Source organism: Pollicipes pollicipes, unplaced genomic scaffold, assembly GCF_011947565.3.
Source record: "Pollicipes pollicipes isolate AB1234 unplaced genomic scaffold, Ppol_2.1 Scaffold_5724;HRSCAF=6776_pilon_pilon_pilon, whole genome shotgun sequence".
In the NCBI taxonomy this organism is placed as follows: Eukaryota; Metazoa; Arthropoda; class Thecostraca; order Pollicipedomorpha; family Pollicipedidae; genus Pollicipes; species Pollicipes pollicipes.
The window spans coordinates 50,929,689-50,954,665 of record NW_023596746.1 but is presented as its reverse complement, the minus strand read 5'-3'; the positions used below and the strand labels follow the sequence as shown (position 1 = coordinate 50,954,665).

Genomic DNA, 24,977 nt, shown 5'->3' with positions numbered 1-24,977 from the left:
TGGAACGCGGTGCCTGCTGGACACATTACGCTGTGGAGGTAAGGCGTCTGCCGAAACTCTAACGTTGAGATCCGCAATACAGTTATGTGCTGGTGGCGTAAAACTAGTATGTGGTGACATATCTGAATATTCTGCATCCGAATATTCACCTTTCACAGACGTAAATGTCTGTTTTATGTACTAATTAACAAGAAATACAAAACGTCCATTCTAAAACACCCGCTTTGCGCCTCTCGGCCGCCCACCAGTACAAAGCTCATACACCGCTAATGGAAACCGTACAAAAGCACTTCCACCATGGCATGCACACAACGCCACTGCATCGTTGGGCGCATTTCAAGAGCAGGTCGCACACAACCTTCAAGAACGCCAACGGGAAGAAAACTACTCCAGCCGGTCACCGGATCATTGTGCAGGCTCATTGTTGCATTCGTCGCTTAAAAGTCTCAACGCCAAAAGTACTTACCTACCTCCGCCACCAAGACTATCCAAGCAGTGCTTGGGAGAACGGAGCATGTCGCCCACCGCACGACCCATCACCAAAGCAAAAACACGGCGCCATTACGACGAAGCGCCGGCCCGGGACCATGGTGCTGCGTGTCATGACCTCACTGACCTTGGAGGGAGGTTGATCTGATTTCTGTGTCCACGCTGGCCAAACACTAATCAGCTGATGGAACAGGGGCGGGGCGGATACGTTGGAAACGAACACAAAAGCTTCCGGTTATCAGGCTGCAGAGTCCCGACGGCAAAATACGGCCAGCACGAGCGCCCCTAGAGGGATAAACAGCACCGGCCTAGAGGGACTGGGCGTGCTGTGCCTTCGACACGAGTTCAGAGGTCGCGAAGACGAAAAAGGCGTAGTAAATCACTAAGACTGGGGCTGTAGCGAAAACACGTATTGGGTATTCCTCAGGCGTTTGACAGCCGCTTACCATAACATTGGGTATTTCTCAGGCGTTTGACGGCCGCTTACCATAACATTGGGTATTTCTCAGGCGTTTGACGGCCGCTTACCATAACATTGGGTATTTCTCAGGCGTTTGACGGCCGCTTACCATAACATGGGGTATTTCTCAGACGTTTGACGGCCGCTTACCATAACATTGGGTATTTCTCAGGCGTTTGACTGGCCGCTTACCATAACATTGGGTATTTCTCAGGCGTTTGACGGCCGCTTACCATAACATTGGGTATTTCTCAGGCGTTTGACGGCCGCTTACCATAACATTGGGTATTTCTCAGGCGTTTGACGGCCGCTTACCATAACATTGGGTATTTCTCAGGCGTTTGACGGTCGCTTACCATAACATTGCTGATGGCATTCTTGACGTCTTTACCGCCGCCGGCCATGTGGTTTTTGATGAGGCGAGACATATCCTCTATCTTGGCATTGGCTGCCAAGTTCTTCGCGTTATCTGTCAAGCTCTTGAAAATCATCTGCAGAGCAGAAGCCGCCGTTACGATGCTACTCTGTTTAGATAATCGCGATGACTGTAATGACAGAGCCCCAAAAGGGGCCTATCATATTCATGAGCCGTTGACTTTCCAAAAAGAAAGAGACACTCTTTTACATCCAAAGCGAAGTAAAATGTTTACTCAATATCTCTTAAGGCCTAATTCAGCCAGTAGAGTCCTTAAAATGACAGAGTCTAGTCTGGTGAAACATGGATTGACGGCTTCATGGACAGTGGACGCCCATGTTTCATTATGTCATAGTCTGCTCATTGCTGCGTATCAATCAACGTAAAACATTTCCTAAAAAACAAACGCACATTTGACTTGCATGCCACATGGAATCTCCTTTACGAACAACGAAACGCAAACGAATTCAGGAACACATCCCAAGCTAGAGAAGCGCCTGCAAGTCTACCCGGTTAGCATACATACATATATAAGGTCACAAACTCTCAAACTTCTGCCTTTGCAAGCCTGAGGAGTTGGTCGCCAATAACCCAGCGCCCAAGCAGGCTAGCTTTACGATATTAAAATATCAACTCTCAACTTAGCTGATATCCTGTCAGAGTGTCTGACAATAGTTGGATGTGATACGCACTCTTGACAGCTGCATCAGCCTGGTTTCATTTCAAAAGACGCCTCCAAACGTTTGTCCGATAACTCAATGTGACGACCAACGTAGACGTGGTCCGATAAGGCATCCACGGTCATAGCCTGTCCCTCTCAGATAGCTCGACTCACGCTCTTGTCGCTCATCGGCGGTAGGACCACCGTTTTCTCCATGGTCGTCATGACTATCCGCCAGAGCTCCTTCAGCAGCCGCTTCAGCACCGTCTTCTCGCAGCTCTGCGCGTACAGCGACAGGGAGCCGTCCAGCAGGTCCATCAGCGGAGTGAGCACCTGCGACAGGCCACGGACCGGGCTAGACGGCGACCCACCCGCTGCCTGCAAACTCCCAGCGCTCGGACACTGAGCTTCACATTTAAACCACTGTGGCGAGAGGGCGCCACTGAGACTTAAGCGTGACACAGTATGCAGATGGCTTGGAACTGGTGATGGCTTCTAGCGGCCGACCGCACGCACGTTGCCGCATCGGGGTGGAAAGCACTGCTTAGCCGCGCTTGAGCTGACCCGAGCCGCTTACGCTGATCTGAGCCTATCAGAGATGCGGCCAGGCTTTTCTTAAGAGTGTGTGCGGGCGTGGGGAAAGCCCTGAGCCATCGGTGGTACTAAAGGTTAACAATGTGGGCCTGAGGGGGTGGATGTGGAGGGCGGTCTCCCCTGAATGGTACCTAAAATCTACTTTGCCTGGTCTGGTACACCTGAGCTAGCTTGCGTCCACCGCCTGAGTTAAAATAACCCTATTTGGGTTGACCTTTTCGTGCCTGACCTGACCTACCTGAGCTGACTTGCCTGCCCTGACCTGAACTGAACTGACCCACTTGAACTGACCCACTTGAGTTGATCTCCTGGACGGATTCTTCCGGTCCGACTAGACCCACATGAGCTGACCTGGCCTGAACCAGACCTGAGCTGAGCCGACTTTGTCGGACTGAGGCGACCTGAGCTGACATGACCCGCCAGGTTGACCTGACCCAGCAGAGTTGACCTGCCCCGTCCGAGCAGACCTGACCCCCGTCTGATCCAGGCGGCAGCCACTAACCTCATCTGCCTCGCCGGCCACGATGTTGCGGTTGGTCGGCTGGTTAAGCTGGCCGCCGCCCTTGATGGCGGACAGCAGATTACCCAGCTCCTGCACCGATGAGGCGATCTTCCGCTCCAGGCTGCCCGGCCCAGGATCAGACGTCGGACGGTGACGAGACCAAGCACTGACATTACCAGGACGGCATCACCTTGTTCGGACCATTCGACCGTGACGTGGCGTGCGGCGTGGGAAGGACAGCGGACGGCGCCGTCCCTCCGCCTCCCCGCGGCGCGTCGACGGCGCTAGCATCAGCCTGACTCGAGGGGGTGGGACTCCGCCCCAAGGTTGAGAGGTCATGAAGCATCCCTGGATGTCAGCGACGGGAGAGCGCTCGGAAGCTGACTTTTCCGAGAAGCCGGTCCTGATCAATGCGAGGGACCGGTCAGCCTTCCCCCGGGGATTTCATGTGTCACGGACATGACATTCCGCATATGAGGGCAGACAGGTCAGCGGCGCGGACCGGGGTCCTTTGGGCTGGGAGAACCCGCCACGAAATGGAAACGCACGGACACGCTCAAAAATGTTTACCGAAAGCCTTTGATTGACGAGAACACAAGCTTATTTCCTTAAGTGGGGCAGTTTTAGGAGGCAGGCAAACAAGGAGATAAACGCTCCTGCACGCCTTCCCCGGAGTACCATCAGCACACGGCCATCGCTGGCGGACCTTTTCGCAAACATCTGGGCGAGGTCGTCGAGCACGGCGTTCAGACTCTGCTGCAGCTCCTTGAGGATGTTGGCGGCGCCCTCCTCCAGCGACTCGCCGCCCATCTGGTTGTACATCTTCTCCAGCTCCACGCGCAGCTGCTGGATGTTGTTCATAAGGATGCACGCCTGCCGACACGGCCAACACACGGGGGCCGTCACGCCGTTGGAGTGTCAACCATTCCACCGACAGCTTTTCTCACCAGGCGGCAGAAGACGTCTTCGGCTTGATGCATTGCTGCGAAGACGGCGTGAAACGTATGGATGACGTGTGTACATGGGGTGGGGTGCAAAGTATTAACCACGCATGCAAAGAGAACGGGATATGACACTAGCCTTTTGGAGACAACATGTACCATTCCTAATTTAGTTGCTGTGCTACTTTATGACCGTGACTAAACAAGAATTTGGGGTAAACCATAACTGCCATCATCTTACACCTTCATCTTTTCCTGCAACGCTTACCTCTTCATTGAACTAGCGCTGCTCTAGTTCGGCAGCTATGAAACGCATGGACAGACAGAGGCATAGAACTTATAGGCATATAACTAAATAGAACTTACCACCTTTTGCAGCACACAAGATCAAGACCTCTAAAATGCATTTCCCGCAATGCCGAACGATGACACATTCTACATGTCCTCCAGCCGTAATCGCTGCCGGCGGAATTTAATTTACTAACAACATTGGTGGAACAATTAGCAGAACACCACGCATTCGGTTGGCTCGAATGCCACGCCAGTGTAGCACACCTGGCACCCACATACCGTCTTTTCGTCCTGCACGTAGTTGGGGAACTCCTTCTTGGTGATGTCGGCGTAGGCGAGCAGCACCTTGACGATGGTGCGGGCGAACCGCTTCATGTAGCGCTTCCAGATCTCCGGGTCAGGCGTCTCCAGCTTGGAGACCACGTCAAAGCACTGCGCCAGCTGGGTGAAGATGTCCACCACCGAGTTGGAGAAGAGCGAGTGCTCAGAGCTCTGTTGGAACTGCAGTATCCAAGAGAAGGGAGGGGAGGGGAGGCGTCAGAGCGCGCCCGCCGGGACGCGGAGGACACGAGACTACGGGGGCTGCGAGCGGATAGTTTAACGTCATGTCTACTTTTGCTCAGCTCAGACGGACCGAAGCGCGCGCCGGCGACCTCAGACGGCACCCGTCGGAGGAACACTTGAGATCGCGTGCATTTGCATGACTCAGACAATTTAGGACCAGGAACGAACTGACAACGGCTGGCCTGGGACGTGGTTCGGCAATTGGGAACGGTTCCCGAAACGGCAAGCGTTCAGACTCCGGACTAATGAAAGCCAAGATCGTTTGGGGCAGAGAAAAATGGCCTCTATGAGGGATGTTCGGTCGACTAAGAGCCCGCTGAAAATACGACCGCCTTGAAGATTGTCCGTGTGTACGAACAAGCAAGGTTTACCGTGCTGGTTTAGCGGCACGGAGCCACAGACCAGTTCCTTGGTCGGCTTCCTCTTTATGGCAATGTACAATCTCCGATCGGTGGTGTTCAACGCCAAACGGCTGGCAAGACGCCTCGCGAACGTTTTTGCACCCATTATGGCAACACAGCGGCAAGGCAGGGCCTCGACCTCGCCGCACCAGAGCCAACAGACGCCGGGGAGCACGGCACCATAACTGACTGGAAATCGATTGAACATGTTCAAAATCGAGCGCGTCAGTGACATTAACCTCTGCGTACAACTGTAACACCCTCTGAGAAGCTATATTATTTATTATCACGAGTGCTTTGTTCCAGTGAAGTCCTGCGTTTCCTAGAAGCGACGCAAAGATCGATCGATTAGAGGTAGGTTTCAACATAAATTGTCCATGACTGCAGCCCCTCAACTGCTGAAGCCAAACGGGCCTAACGCAAACAGGGCCTTAAACAAACCACCTGTGGCAAACAAGACCCGCGCACTTGCAAAAGGCACTACTAAATCATTTCGAAGTCAGCGAGTGATAACATTCCATGCCTTTATGATTGATGATCAACTGGTTTCTTTGCCATACAGTCATATTGATCACAAAGCAGCATACAAGAGGTGAACTACAAACGCCAGGTTCGTGCAGACTCGGAAGTCTTCAGCACATGATCGTTAGACGCTGGCGAAGCACTCTCATCTTCTGCGAAGTGCCCTCGTATCGAAAGCTCAAAGGCTTGAGGAAGTGGGCACGTGCGATTGAAGGGCTCGGCTCACAAAAAGATTTCGATAGTGAAATGTATCATTTGGAAATAGCGATAGGCCTCATGGTAACGAAATAGCACCGATGCATATATATATATATATATATATATATATATATATATATATATATATATATATTTATCATGTTTGGAACTCTACGACACATTTGTGGAAAATAAAGTTATGTGCATTAATTTTTATGGAATGTATTTTGAACTATTGATATCAAGCTTAACACGCGCTCGGGTGGGGGTCAAATTAACTTTTCTCCGAGAGTTTTCTGGAATAGTTTCCGAACGGCGCGACGTAGCCACGCCGAATGTGGCATAGCTGTAGACAATGGAGTAGCGGAATGTGTGGCATAAAATAAACTTGTAAGGTCGCTGACATACGACATGATGACATGGTCTGACATGGTCTGACATGACATACGTCAAAGTCAGACCATGGTTTCGGCGAAGTAAATTTCTCGGGAATCGTTCAGTCTGATGCAACAACGGAGTGTTAAACGAAACCATACATTTCTGATATACTTTTTTAGGCAACACAACAATTAAGTGGCCAAATTCCGTTAACCTAGAGCAAGGTATGGAAGTCATACCAAGGTCAAAAACAACCTGTTTTATTACTCCAGAGAAGTTTCTGTATGGGGTAGTTTCTGGTGCTCATTTCGAATTGATTGAAAACAGGCATCGCGTTAGACAGCTTTAATGGGCTTCTTAAAGGTCATAATAGGTCACTGACCTAAAATAACTCAGGTCGATTGCGTTTTAGGAACACGCTGTCTAACGTAATCTTAGTCGCTCCTTCAAATGCAAAACTCAAGGCAATCTTCTATTGTTTTGGTCACCGTGACCTTTGAAAGGTCAAACAAAGTCACTGACCTTCACTGAGCATGCGACCTTTTACTTGGAACAGGTATCTAGATTTTGAGATACTTTGAAAACCAATTTGCAGTTTGACATTGGTTGACCTTATATGACCCGAGGATCATGACCTAAGAACCTCACAATTCGACCCAAGCGATTTCACGCACAGATCAATACACCCTGCAAATGTGGCGTCTCTAGCTCTCTTAATTACTGAAATCTCAGGGACGTCAAATTGACCCCCGCCCGAGCGGAAGGTATCCAATTGGTCACGCGGGTGCGTGCTACCGGGTTATCCAACATGTAGCTTTATGTAACCGAATTCATCAGTACCGACTGCATATTAAATCAACAGCAAATCAATCCGGTTTTACAGAGCTTCCAGAAGGAGCATCATTTCCCCACTTCCACAGCACATGCGAAACTTCAATTCAAGTCATCGACCGTACCCAAGTCCGTATGGAGCTACCGTAGCTGGAAACAACCGCGCTTTATGTCCAGGATTCAGCCAAGCGCTATGTCCTCTGCGCCCGTCTCAGCACTTCTCCGTAGCGCTCGCTGTCATCGGAGACAAGACACTCACGCCGTCCTTCATATCCCTGGCGAAGGCACCGTTGAGGTATTCCAGGCTGACATCGTCATTCTCGTTGAGCCACTGCATGACGGACGACTCGAACCAGGTCGGGTACTCGGGTACCGATCCCTTGTATGGCGGCGCGTCCTTGGCGTACTGGTTGTACAGCCACTTGACCTGCAAGCCACGCGTTGCGTCAGCAGGCTGCGAAATCACGTGACTTGTGACGTAGAGCGTCACATCGGCAGGGTGCACGGGCGCGTGACCTGTGAAACGCAGTGTCATGTCGGCGGCTCAGTAATGGCGTGATCTGGAGACGAACTGTTACGTTTTGTAACACTGCGCGGAAAAGTAGGATTACTTAGCCGTCGGGGTAAAGCGTCGCCGCCTCGTTTGGTGCTTACCCTGTGCCAGTGGCATGCCATCTTATCTCATGTCTATTTTTTCAATACAGGTAATATGCTTGTTTGCTGTTCAACCAGTTCGGAAGCCACAACCTTAATTGATAACAGCCTGCAGAAGAATGTAACCACACGGTTTCCGCTCACTCGGCTCACACCGTATCGTGGCGCTTCGTTCAACCCACACAGGCTTTAATGGATGAGACTGTCTAGTTCTCACCCTTCGCCGCATAAAAAACAACTATTGAAGGAAGCATTAGCGCTCACCCGCGATGCAAAGGCCAATATCCGTGAAACACGACCACGCTCTTCACTCAATAAATTTTGGAATATGGCATCAGCGCGATGGCCTGTGGCACACAACTCCTCGACTATGGGAGATAATCAGGTGATGGAGATGACAGCCACCTGGGGCCAAGCAGATATTCGCCGAAAGGAAGAGCCGGAGAGCCACGGCCCGACCAACCTTTCCACTCAGGGAGTGGCCTTCATCGCACCTGACCGCAGACTGCGGAGCAATGACATGAACCCACAAGCCGCGCGCATCCCAACATTGCCGGGCCGTTACCTTGAAGTGCAGATTCATGTAGGCGGCCGACTTGCAGAGCCGATGCTGGCTGTGCTCCTCCAGCGCATACTTGATGTCCAGCGAGAACTGATGCCACATCACCGACGCGGACAGCTGCGGACAGCCGGCATTCATCAGCATCATTCCACCTCGCGAACAGCTAGCGATACAGACCAGTCTAGCAGCCCAGAACATGCCGCGGTCAGCGGCGGCAGGATATGCCCGCCAGGTTTAGCCCCTACCTGGCAAAGACATGACAATTTTCTAGCTTTTTTGGGGGGTTTACACCAGTCAGTTATGTTTAAAAAAGCAACACACGCTTCCTTTTGCTTTTGCTTTTCCTACGCTTTACTTGCGCCTCTATTTGTCCTTCCGCTAAGCTGTGCGCAGGACGCTGACGTACCTATTCTATTCTAAGATCTGGACATTTTTATTCTCCTACAACCTGAAGAAGGCACTGACCAATTTATTCGTTGGTCCAGCTCGAATGGGTAGTTTGACGAACATTTTGAGTAATTTCTTGCCATATAAGCATCAACTTCTATTTTTCCAAAGCTAGGAGAGTTGAGATCTCCTGAGATCCTAAGGGGTCCTGAAACCTCCCGAGGTCCTGAGGGATCATGAGATCTCCCGAGATCCTGAGAGATCATGAATTCTCCCGAGAAAGGTACCCTGGTTCCATGCCCATGAACAAGGCAATTAATCGTGTTACTGAATGAAAGGAATAAATTGCGCAATGATTATTCGACAGGAATTTTTATCCAATGGTGTAAAAGCTTGTGTAAGCCGCTGTTCGAGAGACCGTTCTCCTGTGAATGTAAGAGAATGTTCTCTCAACGGTTTCTCATGTGTATGAATCGCAAAATAGATTTATGAAGCTTTACAGGAGTTGCAATACCACCAAGGAATTCATAATATTAGCGTTTCCACGTTTGCATCAACCGACGCAAACCTGCAAAGCAAAAATCATCACCGCCGAACGATTATATGCATAAGCATAAGCCCAACACGGTTTTTCAGTCGGTTATCGTGCACCGGCAGACAGGATGACGCGGTTTTTCAGTCGGTTGTCGTGCACCTGCAGACATGATGACCTGCATTAGGTCATCCAGGCCTCTCTAGTTTCTAAACGCCGCAGGCACAGGAGTAATGCATCTCATATTTCGCTATCAGCATCGGCAAGATGGCCGATCAGTGGACAAACGTTCACTCCGATTCGTCCGGTCCGATTCTGCTAAACATCTGAGATGCCTTCATCTTCAATGTCTAGGCGGCTGCCATGGCAACTCGTCACTAAAGCGGTGGCCGATGGTCCCGTGCAGCATCCGCTGACCGGTCGGCAGGGGGCAGCGGGCAACGGCCGGCGGCAGCGGCCGGCGGCTGCCGCCCTCCCGCGGGATGACATGACCCCGGCCCAGCCCCAGGGTCAACACTAACTCAGCGCCGCTCGACAGAAGTCGATAAGCAAACGCTGAAATACAGGTGGCAGCCGTCCGGTCCAGCCGCGGCGGTGATCTGTTTGGGCTGGCGGCGACGCTGGCCGGCGTAATGTGGACCTCTGTCCCATGCCTCGGCACCTCCCTGATTTCTTGTAGTCCACCACTTCATTGATCCCGCCATATTCAAGTAATGGAATGTTTACGCCATGACCCGATGGAGTGATTTGGTGCGTAGTCCATTTTGATTTTGAAGAAAGAATCGAGTGAGTATAACCAAAGATCAAAGCACCGGATGAAGTCAATGGACGATGTTTTCCTCACGAGGTCCCACGTGAAGAGCAACAATGTCTTTTGTGTGCCGTTCAATGCCATGACGCAACCGCCCCATACCAGGTCCAGTCTCTTTGACCGATTTTCAAACGCACTTTTCACATTGTTAGAGTCTATGAATCCGCATAACCTGAGGTCATTACTTCAAAGACAAATTCTCTCGCCGACATTCCTTTTTTCCCTTCATTCGGTCGGCCGCGTCAAAGCATTGTACGTCATTGACCTGCAAAATGAATCTACGCCAACAACTTACTTTTAAGGAATACTCACGTAAGCCCATTCACCAGGTGGTGGATGATAACATATTTGGGGAAATTGTGTACAAAATGAAACGCAAAAAAATCTTGGTCTGTATCTTTAAAAATGACAAGGTAGAACTGACAGCAGGCAACACTGCATTTTAGATAAAGCACACCACTCCGAGACAACTGCGCTTATAAAACACCATGCCCACTGGGCACAATGGGGGATCGCCCCCAAGCCGACATATCTCCCTCCCGAGTATTTCATCCGCGCCATGCGCCGGACGCTGCCGGCGCGCCATCCACCGGCACGATCCCGTCCGGAACCGCAGCGCGGCCCTCTGTCCCTCCCCCCGCTACCACTAGCTCGGTCTCATCGGCGCCCGTCCGGAGATAGCAGCGCGGCCCTCTGTCTCCCCCCCCCCCCCCGCTACCACTGGCTCGGTCTCTTCAGAGTCCGTCCGGAGACAGCAGCGCGACCCTCTGTCCCTCCCTCACCACTGGCTTGGTCTCATGGAAGTCAGCCGTGCTCACCGAGGCATGGCCCGTATTATCCCTCACCACTGGCTCGGCCTCATGGGAGTCAGCCGTGCTCACCTGGCCGATGTTGAACTCCTGCGGGAACTGGCTGAGCACGGGCGCGTAGCTGTTGCGGTCCTCGTCGATGACGGACACAATGAGCGCCACCAGCTTATGCCAAAAGTCCAGCGAGTCCAGACGTGGTCCGTGGTCGTCGCCTTCCCGCTTCATCTCATTCGGATCCGGCTGCGACACGTGGCGCGGCGCGTGGCATGACAAAGTTGGGCTAAGCATAGGGTGGCACCAGCTCTTGTGGTCTCGGGCCATTGGTGCAGTTCGGAGGAGCCAGTACGGGACAGCATTCCACAACAGGGTGTGCGGCACGGCTGTGCACGGCATCAATAATTTCGGGGATTGTGTGTTCTGCGATGTCTATGGCAAAGGCGACGCTTGGTCACAGCCTAGAAAGCTAAATTTTAAAAAAAATGCAAGTAATGCTTTAGGTTGACGCGGTGTGTGCTACATGTGATGTAACCCCACAAACAGACTTATATATAAATGCGCCAAGGCAATCCTGTGCCTGGCAGGCAGCCGGCGGGAATGCTCGTCACGATCCAGACTAACACGAGCTTCACTTCGGATGCACTACCAGTGAGCTGTAACTCGCGCGCGTGCCTAAGTAGGCATGGCGTCACATAAGCTGCAGTAGACGCGACGCACATCGGACAGCGCCTTATGTACCCCTTCCCCAACGCGAAAACGCTGCAGGGGCGTCCAAAGCGTCAGAACTGTGTATGCGGATCTGCAGCAAAGGCAGCCCAATATCATCCGCACAAGATCGCGACAGGCGACCGTCTCAAAACGTCGTAAGATGACTGAAACATCCCGCTCGTCAGCTGTGAATAACTGCAGACGGTCCTCCTTTTCAGGAGGACCCTCCACCGGTCCTCCTGCGGCGTCGAGGACGGCATTTCTGCCCAGCTCTATGCTAGCGCCGTTTACTTCACACAGTTGCGGCCCTGGATGAGAGCTGAGCGCAGCGGCGGCACGTGGCGGCGCCCGCTCGGCGCCGACCTTACCTGGAACTCGCGGCTGTAGAGATCGTAGCAGTTCTCGAACAGGAACTGGTACGTGGACTTGAGACAGGCCTCGGCGCAGTCGCGAACCACCGTGCTAGCCCGGGGCGGGTGCGTGATCTCCTGGACCTGCACACGGATCGGCCAGTCACCATCCACGCCGAACACGGCCAGGCGCGCCCGCCGCCACCCAGCCAAGCCGCGGCCGACTTATGGAGCCTCTCAGCTACATGGGCAATGCTGACGTTCCTATGCAAATGGCGGCAGAGGAGTCGAGCCTTGGTGTTAAATGAGACAGGACCCGCACTGCGAGGCTTTGTTCTGTGGTATCCATTTGGTTTGAGCTCCGGACAATGCCAGGCCATTATTCGCGGTCACAAAGGGTTGTGTGAAATGTGGCAGCATAGCTGGGAAGCGCGCTTCATTTGTTTCATGACGACGCCCATGCCATCAATGTGAAATCTCCAACGGATGCACTGATGACGAGCAGCGATTCCGTACTATCTATAAATCTAACGGCGAGGGGTAGGTTTGCCAATATACAGAACCGACCGCAAGAGTGCTCGGCAGTATTCGGCTTGTTAGAAGACGAGGTGTGGTTAACAAGGCGTTTCAAGCGCAAGCCCACGGAGACCCCAACCATCATCAGCTACCAATTCTGGTCGGCGTGATCCAACTGGATTCATCTCCCGAAACAGTCAATGTATCCAACTGTCAGCTCATCCCAACTACAAACGGCCGGCATTTATAAGGAGAATCTAAAGGTCATTTCACCAACTCACGTGAGAGGCGTCCACATTCATGGCCGTTGGATTTGGGGGAGGTGAGAATGCTGCTCACAGGTCATTGGCTGGCCATCGCCTGTCTCGGATGGGCGTGCCGCACCATGATCAATTCCGCCGCATCAATGGCGGAGACACGATGCCGTGACCGAAGCTATTGCGTCAGCGGTGAGGACATGACGCTACGGCAAGTCCACCGTGGCAGAATGGGCCCGTCTGTGCGGCGCGCTGTGTTCGAAACCTGGACGCGGCTCTTGCAGACAGCGGCCCACAGCCGGCCGGAAGGCGAGACCGTGGACCGCCACAGTCGCCCCCGGGCGCGCCCGCACACCGCGCGCACCGTTCGTCATCTGAGCGCCTGCACTGTTCCCACAAGTCGGACCGCACGGCCGGCAGAACCGGCTCGATCCGGCTCTGTCTGGCCTGAGCGGTCGTCACAATCAGACGCGGCGCACGCGGCCCGGCCAGCGCGGTGGCTCAGCGACGGCGGCACTATCGGTGCCCGCCAGGCCCGTGGTCCCACGGACCGTCGAACGGACGGGCCGACGGGCGCCGACGACACGACAGGGCGGCGGCGCCCGAGACCACCGTCATCCAGTCGCACGCAGGGACAGGCGGCACGGGGCCAGCTCATGCTGTTTACTTTGCCTGAGATTGAGGGAACGGCGATCTCAGGTTGTAGTCCGCGACTCCCTTGGGAAATACCGGCAAAATGGTTGCCATACCCGTGATAAAGCCGACATTATGTAATGAAAAACCGACCTTAGTAAGAGAGGATGACCAAAACCAATACTTTCTCGTCTTCCAAAACGTTTGCCCACGTTTTTGGGCCCTTGTTACTTCATCCTTTACCGGACGGACCTCACTGAATGCCAGATGACCCGCTTACCTTCATGCGGAAGAAAGTGATACTGGTAAGCAGATCGACTGTCGACTTGAGGTCCTGCAGCTTTTCTGGCGAAGAGGCCGGGAAATTGTTCCGGTACATGCTCAGGTCTATGCGCAGGGAGTTATGTAGCTGGTCCAGCAGCTTGACGAATTTCTCTTTCTGTGGAGACATGCAGCATTATGGTTAGTCCAGGTAGACATGTGTGTACGACATATAGCTGCATATACATAGTTGGAGACTTGACAAGCACACTTTCTAACGAAATGCAAATAGCGCTAAAGGGTACGCCTCCATATGGCAAGAAGCATTAAGCATGAACACATTTTGTTCAGGCGGTCATGATACGGACCGCAGACGGGGGTGCCCATGCCTTATACGCGTTGCCGTGTACCCGCGCCTGTCTCCATGCTGAGTTTGATTTTGAGTGCACATTTTGGTCGTAGCTTAGTTCATTACTGCAAATTAAGTGCCGTCAGGCCGTGCGCTCCTAAAACAACCGTTAGAATTGATCACATAATTAGCTTCCCCTAACCAAACTTAGCCTGCACGTCTCAGTTTTATATGGCGGGGGCGAGCTTTGCGCCGTTCCGGGTACCGGATGTTACAGAGGTACAACGATGGAGCACTCAGCCGTGCGCACACTTTGGTTCACGGTCAGGTCGTATTCAGCTAATACTACGAAAGTATTGCAAAAAGGCTTGCGGGATTAAAGACTAGGGGCTAAAGACTTGTAGTGAAACGCGTAGTGTATGATTCTTTCATCGTCCCCATTTCACGTTCCATTTCGTCTCGTTCCTTACATTTCCTCTCTTTCATACAAGTAGCGCACACAGATAACGGCAACTTCCACACATCCATAGTCCTGAACAAGGGCACCAAGCCATTTCAAAAGCATCTTTATGCAGGCTCCGAGGCATCTCATACGTCATTTCCGAGCGACCGATTTCCGGAGTGCATTTCGGCATGCTCTGATAACGGCCCGAATGCATTAGCCGCGGCTGTCAGCCCGGCCCTGCGACCTCATGTGGGGGCGTGCTGAGATACCGACCTCCCAGCGCGGCCGGTCACACAAGCAACGAACGCTCGCCCGGCCACCTCCCAGCGCGGCCGGTCACACAGGCAACGAACGCTCGCCCGGCCACCTCCCAGTGCGGTCGCTCACACAGGCAACGAACGCTCGCCCGGCCACCTCCCAGCGCGGCCGGCCACCACCCAACGCGGCCGGTCACACAGACAACGAACGCTCGCCCGGCCACCTCCCAGCGCGGCCGGTCACACAGACAGTGAACGCTCGCCCGGCCACCTCCCAGCGCGGCCGGCCACCTCCCAGCGCGGCCGGTCACACAGACAACGAACGCTCGCCCGGCCACCTCCCAGCGCGGCCGGTCACACAGGCAATGAACGCTCTCCCGGCCACCACCCAGCGTGGCCGGTCACACAGACAACAAACGCTCGCCCGGCCACCTCCCAGTGCGGCAGGCCACCTCTCAGCGCGGCCGGTCACACAGGCAACGAACGCTCGCCCGGCCACGGGGTCCACAGATCCACACGGTCACGGGGTGAGTATGATGGCCGGGCGAGTCACCCGGTCACACGGTCACTAGAGTCACCCGGTCACACGGTCACCAGGTCCAGCAGTCCACACGGTCATAGGGCCCACCCAGCCACGCAGTGACTAGAATCCCCCGGTCACACGGTCATCAGGTCCAACAGTCCAACACGGTCAGCAGACCCACCCGGCCACACAGTCACTAGAATCACCCGGTCACACGGCCACTAGACTCACCCGGCCACACAATCATCAGGTCTAGCAGTCCCACACGGCCAGCAGACCCACCTGGCCAAACTGTCAGAGTACCCACTCGGCCATATGTCTAGCAGGTCCACTGCGACTCAACCAGGCAGTCAGCAGATCCGCACGGTCACATGGCGATCCTAGCCGCTCCGGCCATGGCGCACGGTTAGCGGGCCTGAGCACCGCTGTAGGTATGCCTGGTAGCGTGCATCCAGTCCCTACAGCCCGAAGGCTGGGAGGCGCCGCGTGCATGGCATGCAGACAGGACACGGGATGTTTTCAGACGACGAATTTTCGCGTCGAGAAAGACGTCCGTAAGCAGCCCCGCGCCGCATTTACTGTCGCTCAACCTGGCCTTCAGATCACGCCAGCCTGGCAGACAGTCCCTGGAGCCGACCTCTCACTCGCTCCTCAGGAGAGGTCACCGCAAGACGGGCTTTAAGGAGGCGATCTCGCCAGCACAGGGCAAAGCCGTTCATGCGGCTGATGGTCGCCCACTGACGCCACCTTCCCTGGTGGAGCCCGGTCAGCTCCGCCCTGCGACAAACGCACCCGGAGGGAAGGGAACCTGCCTCGCATCGGCGGACGTGCTTGAGTTTGAGACCGCACACTCCCAGCCGTTTGACGCGGTACGTACCGCAAAGGCTGACACACTGCCCAGACAGCATCCGTGGCCCGAACCCAGAACTGTCGCCGGCAGACACACTGCGAAGCTTCCGGCGGCGCCTCGGCCGGACACGTACCCCAAAGTTCGAGGCGGCGAACCGGTCGCTGGCAGAGACGTTGGGGCTGGCCGTGGTGTGCGCGTAGTAGGCGTTGATGTTGGCCAGCAGGGTGGACATGACGGCCGGCACGCCCGGGCACAGATACTTGGTGGACAGACAATGAAAGTGCCTGTGGACAGATTGGTGACGTGGACGACGTGAGCCGGCATAAGGATTTTGGTAAACAACGAGAGCAGGGAGCTTGATGCGGCCTTTCAAGTGCACTTTCCGTCATCTTCACAGATATGGGATGGCGGAAGTACAACAGCTGTGCTCTGGAGAGAGGCCCAGGAAAAACATTACCAAAACGCCATCTCCACTTTACGGTGGATGGGGCCAAAGCTAGTTAGCGTCTCCACTCAACGGCAGAAGAAGACCAAAGTTGGTTAACATCTCCTCTCAACGCCAGCAGATCTAATTATCGTCCGGAAACGATTGCAGCACACAGACGCCACGGCGGGACGCTGTGTGCCACCAACGCCACAGCGCGTATCTTGACACAAGCGTCGGGACGCGTATACATTAAACGGAGTTCACTTCAATGAGGAGGCTACCGGACTGGGTTCCGACGGATGTCGCCATTAATGAGCACGCCTAAAATAATTAATTTTGGATGTTGCCAATCCAGACACATCGAAGGAATGACTCAACCGACAGCGGGAAAAGGGACTTCGAGCGACCACACGACGCATGAGCATGATGTTGCACTGGTGATCTTGGGGAAATGAGGTGAACTTTCAGCTAGCAGAACAGATTATGCAACACAGATATGACAAGTCTTCGCCCATGTAGGGAGAAGAGAAGCTTATCCTCCCGTCAACATAACAATCAAAGGTGTGCGTAGGACAGAGAGTGTCCAAATATGTGTTCTGTAGCTCGATCTTCGATCTTTTTTCAATAGTAGTGCGCTCAGCAGTTTTTGCCAGGAACACTTTGGCTGTGGCGATGTGCTTCGAAAACTTCCTTTTTCTTCTTTTCTCTTATTTCCTGTTGATGCCCGCGCTATGTCCGATGGAAATAAAATCAATGCTAGAGAGCTTACAAAAAGGATTTTCCCGCCTTCTAGAAAACACGGGAGTCCGAACTGAAACCCGCTAAGTTAGAATTGGATCCATGCCCATATCAGTCAGGCTTACCAGACGGACATAAAGCCTTCATGAATCTTACTACGAACCTGATAAAATGTCCACGGTTTCAAACAGACTTACCAAGCCGGAGGGAAACCTGATGGAATGTCCACGGTTTCAAACAGACCTACCAAGCCGGAGGGAAACAGATATTGCTGTCTGGCACGTCCAGACAATAATCCAGTAGTTCCGTGGTTCGGGCCATTCTCGCAATCGAAGCGAAACGAGGGACGTTAAATCATCGGCGGCGCCCTGTCACCACCATTGAAACAAGCGGCAGCCAACTTAAATCAAATTCGAGCATGTTCACGACCTGACGCGGCCGCTGCCTGCGGGAGTTCTCCGCACCCCAACACTGTCCCGCCGAACCAGGCTGAGTTTGTGAACGGGCGGGCCTGGGTAGCGTGGTGGACCCCCCAGCCTTGTGAGGATCGCCTCCGGTTAGGGGAAGGGTGGCGAGACTCCCCGGATGGACCCGGTAACTGAACAGGTTCAGCCCTCAGGATGTGGCAGGAGACAGCAGGACAAACGGACAACCCCCCCCCCCCTCCCCCTCCTCTGGGGACGGGACGCCTGACGGCAGGGGGGCTCCCACCACGCACGGGTGTGCGTGGTGTCGCCTCGACGGGCCCACGCGAAGAAAATATCACCCTTTCCTTGACCCTTCCCTTGGCTTGGCCATACTACGTCGATGTCCATATCTCTTCGTCACCATTACTGTCATCAAGCTAGTCATCGGGCGCCGGAGGTGTCGGCACGCGCCCCAGACTGAGCGTGCTCGCAGCCAGACGTTACGATCATACTAACCGAATGCTCCTTGAAGGTACGTGAATAACGTGGGCAGCGTTGTTTTTGGTCTGCCCGTTGCCACACTCAGGGCACTGAACGCTTAGAAGTGTGTTTTGCTTAGTTATACATGTCTGCATGTCGCTGTCACCAGGTAATTATTTGCTTGCACTAACACCAGCAGTCGACTATGAACTTATCGCTACCGGCACGTGCCTACTGCGGCCCTTTACCAACTGCCATGTTTTTAGCAGGAAGTGTCGCGTCTTTGAAATTTCATTCGTTCATAGGTATGACTGTTCTGTTTGATATTCCGTGATGGTAAGGAGCATGCGCTGATGGTCACCCTCTCATCGGTGACAGGTATACATAAACGTGATCCCAATACTCACGTCATGGCTTCGTATATGCTCTCCACGCCGTAACGCATGGCGAACTCGTCGACGATCTCCTGCGCCGGCTCGTCGAAGTACACCTTCCAGCCGTCATCGCCTGGGGGCATCGGCCGGTCAGTGTCGTCAATGCTGAAAAGTTCGTCGCCGACCAGATTCGTCCGCGGCCGTGTGAAGCCACAGGTCCAGCTGTCCGTGTCCGACCGTTGCCGGCGGACGACGGCGGTAGCGGCACGCACCTCACTGCCCGGGCTCTCTGCAGCGGCCACGCCGCCGGAGAGGGCCCGTGGATGCGATGCGCCGGCGTGGAGGCGCGCACCCCACCGCCCACGCCCGACTCACCGCATCTCCTCGTGACAGTGATGACGCACGCACGCCTCCGCTGGGGACCGATCATCTGGGAATGCCGCATCTGCGCCCCCCTCCCCCCCCCCCCCACACACGTGCCCACCGCCGCCCAGTCTGCGCCGCGACGGCGCCTCCGGCACGGGTCTCCCTGGCCAGTATGAAGGTGTTTTGCATGCGCCGCGAGCGACGAGCTCACAGCGCTGCCACTCATCTCCGGCCGGCGCCACTATTATGCACGCGTTTGCCCCCTATTTTCCTCGGCGGTGTGGTGGTATTTATCCGCGGTGCGCGCCAATATTTATCCGGCAGTAATCGGGCTCCGCCCCGGCCCACCACCAGGGCCCGTCCGTGCGGGCCCGGTTATCCGCGGCCGGCGGTGGTCTCACGGCCACAAGGGCGCCACCCGCCGGGGCGTGCCAACCCAGCTCGCGGGCCGCGGGCGCGGCGGCGTGGGAGCGTGCGACACGGCTTCGCCGGAGATTGGGCGGACGCCGGAGTCCCATGAGAGACCCAGACAGCGCGGGCCACCGGAGGTCCAGGCAGCGCGGTCCCATCAGAGACCCAGACAGCGCGGGTCCGCCAGAGATCCGAGCACCACGGGCCCACCAGAGATCCAGGTAGCGCGGGTCTGCCAAAGATCCGAGCACCACGGGCCCACCAGAGATCCAGGTAACGCGGGTCCGCTTGAGATCCGAGCACCACGGGCCCACCAGAGATCTAGGTAGCGCGGGTCCGCCAGAGATCCGAGCACCATGGGCCCACCAGAGATCCAGGAAGCGCGGGTCCGCCAGAGATCCGAGCACCATGGGCCCACCAGAGATCCAGGTAGCGCGGGTCCGCCAGAGATCCGAGCACCATGGGCCTACCAGAGATCCAGGTAACGCGGGTCCGCCATAGATCAGGACAAGACGGTTCTTTCAAAGATCAGCCCAGCGCAGCTTTATCAGAGAACAACTTGACGGCACGTCGCCACCAGAGATCGGCTCAGCACGGCCTAATCAAGGATCAGCCGTCTAGCGATGAGTCTGGACCTCCGACGGACCCCTGGCGGACGTCTCTCGAGAACAGCACTGATCGTGACGCTGCCCCGGTATCTGCCGGACTCCCAGCGCACGTCTGCGACGCCTCCATCGCACGTCCGCCCCGGCGGCGCCAGCGCGGTCGCACGTCCCTCCCGGCAGAATTGCCCGGGCTGATGAGCGGGGAGGGTGGGGAGGGGGAGGGGGTGCGCGTGACGGTCGACAGGCCGCCTGGCCGCCTGGGAAAAATCGAGCTGGCGCGGAGCGCGGCCGTGCGCGACGGCGGCCCGGCCCGCACTCTTATGTGCCGGCTAATGGCTCAGTCGATATTCTAATTGCCGCCGTGGCTGCGGGGCGGGTGCAAACGTCGTTGGCGGCGCGGCTTTTGCCACGGTGAGACACGCTGCGATTCCGGCCCGCTTCGATGCGCCAGCCAGGCGGTGCAGTCGGCGATATCGGGGAACGGGTACATAATAAAGCACGCGCATGCAGCGACCACACACAGAGGAAATTGTGGTGCGTATAAGACCGACAGTGCGCCTCGTGGATGGAGACACTGAGGAGGTGGACCGGGAAGACGGGTGTCGCGAGAAGGTTTTGGGCCACCAGGCGGCTGGCGGCGGCGCGGCACTCCGGAGTCAGTAGCCCGCCACCGACCAGGGGTAGGGCGACCCAGGAGTGCTCGTCGCAAGACAGAATCCACTTCCAGGTGGAGACCCAGGAATAGATCAGTGATTGAAGACTGAAATATAGATGGGGTCGATATCGCTGGATGGTGGCACTTGACAGGCTGCGCACTTCCGTCCGGCAGTTGCAGACCTCATCTTTTCAAAGGTCGTCAGTAACAAGATATCAGTAAAAAATGTCATCAAAACATCTCTGTTCAGCTTGAATTTGAACAGTGACGTGAACAGCGTGCATCGCCGGCTTGTTTACGGAATTTTCATCCGAGCTTCCTCACACATACTGGTTCGTGCGGTCGGTTGCCAGAGCTTAGCAGCCATCGCTCTTTGCCCAAGTCGTAGGTAATGCAATTACTTCTGTTTGCCCTGTGACCAAGGTGGCAATTGACCTACTGGGCAGTGTTGTTCCAGCCTATACAGCTGGCTGTTCAGTCACGCCGCTGGGCGGGGTGCCGACAGCGGAGTAGAACGGCGGGCGCCGGCAGACCTCGCCGCCCGGAGGCCGCCGCCAGCCTCGCCGGGTCAGCAGCCGACCCCGCAGCCGCGGCTCTAACGACCGCCTTCAGGCCACAAATGAAAGGCCTTTGATGCGTCAGCCGGCGGCGCCTCTGGGCACGCGCTGACCCTCCCCGCCGGGCCGCGCTGCCAGCCGGTTCGGTGATGCCCGGAGGCCCGGCACGCGCCGACAGCTGGAAAAGCGCGGTCCGCTACACGGGGCACAACAAGGCGGCCGCATGCTCGGCACGCTCCCGTCCAGAGCGAGTTCGGATGCCCGCCGGCCCAAGATGAGGCGGGCAGGCGGCCTCAGGGCAGCCCTCGACGCTGCAGCCAAGTTATAACCTTACAGAACCGTGATCTGTTTTGCCTGGCCGTCACGGTCGCCCAGTAACAGTTCCGCCCCTGCCCGCCTCCAGTTTTTGATCTAGCAGTTCTGTGAATCAACCGTTCGCTTACTAGCTGCTCGTCATAACGATTGTAAGGATGCATTTAGAACAGACACATAGGTGCTTGATAGCCGGATCTGTGATAAAACGCGATTGATGATCCATTTCGCTATACAGTCACAGCTGCCTTTTTGCGACGGCGACAAGATCCGTCCCAGGGTCTGGGCATGCGAAATTGCCAGCTCACTATGCAGTTGATAGCATGTTGCATAATAATGAAACCAGGCAGGGAAGCCGCTAGATTTTCCGCTCTAAGAAACCGTAAACTTCCACCTCCGGCCCATGAAATGGCCTGCATTGTACCCGGACGCGTACAATGTGGGAAAGCCTAAAGAGCTGGCAGCAGCGCCGCTGTTGTCCCGCATCCCGAAGGGGTCGTGCTGAAACCCCGCGACGTAACCGGCCGCCAGCCTCCTGCGGGGGCGGGCTCGGCCGTGAACTGACCTTTGGCCTGGGGCCCCGCAACTTAACCGGCCGCCAGCCTCCTGCGGGGCGCGCTCTGCTATGAACTGACCTTTGGCCTGGGGCAGTTTGACGTTTCCTGACTCCTGTTCACATAGGTAGTGGAACAGGTTCTCATGTAGGCACGTGTACTGGACGTGGTATGGAGCGACCTGGAGAACAAACACAAATGGTAAGCCGTTCGGTTTGCACATGCGCCGAGAGAAGCTCATCCCGTGACGTTGAGCGGCCCGCCTCGTGGTACCAGCCCAGCCAATCGGCTCACGGCGCTATGGAGTGTTATAAATCGATGCATAAAACAGCTGCCCACTGCATCAATCTCCTAGCGTCTGACATTCATCACAGTCTTGAAGGCCTCCGCAAAATTGCACGAGCAAAAGCACGGGAATGGCAGCTGTTCCTGCCGGGGGAAATGCTCCGCCGACGGCGGCAGCGGGCCGGTGCCGTACCTTCTCCTCTCCCTTGATCTCGACGCTGATGTGGAGGCGGATGGCGCCCGACACAGCCGACTTGTCGGTGCGTTTCTCCAGGTTGTACCAGACCTCCATCTCGCCAGAGAGAGTGCGCACCTGCCAGGCACGAAACACGGCTGAGACGTTCGGATACAGTGATCACGCGCGCGCGGCACAGCGGGCGTGAAATGATGGGGGCCGTCGCGATGTTTACAGGTGTCCTGGACATTTGCGTGGAGATCTCGCAGGTCATTGCTGCTCGACACAGTCGGATATCCTCCAGAACAATATACACCACACCACGCGTTTTGCTTTGTTTTATTTTTGTTGATATTACTAAAAGAATGCAAGCCTTTGGAACGCGGAAGCCACGTAATGCCCTTTAGCATTGCAGATTCTTTCGGGACCATTTATTCATCCGATTGATTATAGTGGGAGCCTTTGCAGCGGCGAAAGATAACTCCACTAGCACTGCTTTCCTGGATTTATGCAGGCTCTTGGCTTTATTCATATGGGAGTCGATAGCTACCTGGCGTTATACTGATGACTCGTGGACGAAATGAAGGGTGAACAACTGTAAAGACAAGTTTGGCCATTATGGAGATCGCTAGAATTTGTACAATTTTGGAAGTTGGCAATTAGTTAACTTAACACTGCCAACATACTTCATTTGTTAGAGGAGCAGCCTCTCGTTCCAAATAGAATCAACACGCACAAAGATATACCAAGCCACGCATACAGGGCGGAGACGGGCCTAATCGGAGAGGGAATATCTCCGAAAGTATGTGTGAGAGAGTGTGGGAGTGTGTGTGTGAGTGTGTGTTTGTGGGGACAATGCCAATTCTGAAATATATTATTTTAATGCATTGCCACAGGGTTAGCGTCAAACATTCTAAAAATCCGGCAGGCATAACCCCTGCCCCTCTGTTCCGACGCCTATGGCAACCAACCTTCCCCTCCCGCACAGCGCCGGCGTCAGTCACTGGGACCATCACCGCGGGGCCAGTGGGTCAATGTGCGGGCCACGGAACGTCATTGATCCATCCGAGCACACGCGCCTCCCGGCCTCTGGGAATCACGCTGGGAGGAGGCAGTTTAGGTAGGAAGGGCAGGCAGTGCCCAGCCCCCCCCCCCCACACACACACCGCATCTGGGTGTAAAGGCTGCTGCAGCTTCTGTTTGCGAGTATGAGTCGTCCCGCGCGGAGGCCGGCTGAATATGATGCATCAGTCACAGATGGTGAAGCTCGATGGATTTGCAAGCTATGCTGCCCATGCGGGCTCGCTGCGGTGACGAGGCCTGCTGCTCATGAAGGGTCTGCCGAACGCGTGAGATTTACCGCATCGTACGGCTGTGAGACATGCTGAACACGCCGGGTCATTTCGTCCGCGACCCCTCCGACTGCACGAGCTGCGCCGCGGGCATCTGCCGACTCCGCGCCCGCCGAACCTGCCGGCGCCGCCCGCACGGCGGACCGACGCCAGACGGCGCCGGCTGGCAACACCCTCTGGGGGTGGCCGCCTGACCGCGTCCTCCGAGGACCGCCGCCTGACCGTGTCCTCCGAGTACCGCCACCTGACTGTGTCCTCTGAGGGTGGCCGCCTGACCGCGTCCTCTGAGGACCGCCGCCTGACCGTGTCCTCCGAGTACCGCCACCTGACTGTGTCCTCCGAGGGCCGCCATCTGACCGCGTCCTCCGAGGACTACTGTCTGGCCGCATTCTCCGAGGGCCTCTGTCTAATCGCGCCCTCCAAGAACCACCGTCTGACCGCGTCCTCCGAGGACAGCTGTCTGGTCACGTGCTCAGAGGACAGCTGTCTGGTCGCGTCCCCAGAGGACCGCCGCCGGTCGCGGAGTCGGCGGCTTCACGTTGCTGGCCGCGCAAGCAGCCGGCTGCAGCGAGCAGCCTGCCACGACAGGCAGCTGGCTGCGGCAGGCTTTCCCGATAACGACTGCGTCTCACGCAGGCGCACGCACGGCAGAGCAGCGCGTGCCCATCGGGCCTTATTACGGCGCGAGCAGGCGGCGGTCGCGCCGGCCAGGCAATGGGACCGTGCGGTGACGCCGTGAATAAAACCCCGGTCGATGCCGACTGCCGCCGAGGGCGCCAGAACGCAGGTCCGGTCGGTCGGGCATGAAGAGAGGAGGGTGAGACGCAGCGGTGCGGGAGACTCGAGCTCGGCTGAAGGGCGAGGAAGGGTACACGCATGGCATAGCTTTGAGGCGTCCGGCATGGGTTCTTTGTTGGCCATAGCCTGCTTTCCCCCGCTCTGGTTAATTCTTTGCGCAGAGAAGGATCAAGCTAAATTATTAATCAAGCGCAGGAATTGCGTAGTTTACTCAATCAAGTTAATCTTAGCACCAGATTTTCAGTGCATGTTGACCCAGCGTGGTACTGTTAATAGCCAGTGGTACTGCAATTCACTGTGCCAACGCAAAAACAACGGAACGTGCGTGGTCGT

The 24,977-nt window shown here is 55.6% G+C and overlaps 1 protein-coding gene across 1 annotated transcript in view; it reads right to left on the bottom strand.

Annotated features, from left to right (window-relative positions):
- unc-13 (protein unc13 homolog) overlaps nt 1-24,977 on the bottom strand; it is a 107,937-nt gene that overhangs the window by 8,657 nt on the left and 74,303 nt on the right. The window contains 14 exon segments of the mRNA XM_037225852.1: nt 1,306-1,440; nt 2,200-2,358; nt 3,122-3,242; nt 3,828-3,994; nt 4,633-4,854; nt 7,507-7,674; nt 8,467-8,580; nt 11,075-11,242; nt 12,076-12,201; nt 13,744-13,902; nt 16,282-16,432; nt 18,608-18,707; nt 22,116-22,215; nt 22,513-22,632. Of these exon segments, the coding sequence (XP_037081747.1) occupies nt 1,306-1,440; nt 2,200-2,358; nt 3,122-3,242; nt 3,828-3,994; nt 4,633-4,854; nt 7,507-7,674; nt 8,467-8,580; nt 11,075-11,242; nt 12,076-12,201; nt 13,744-13,902; nt 16,282-16,432; nt 18,608-18,707; nt 22,116-22,215; nt 22,513-22,632 (2,010 nt within the window).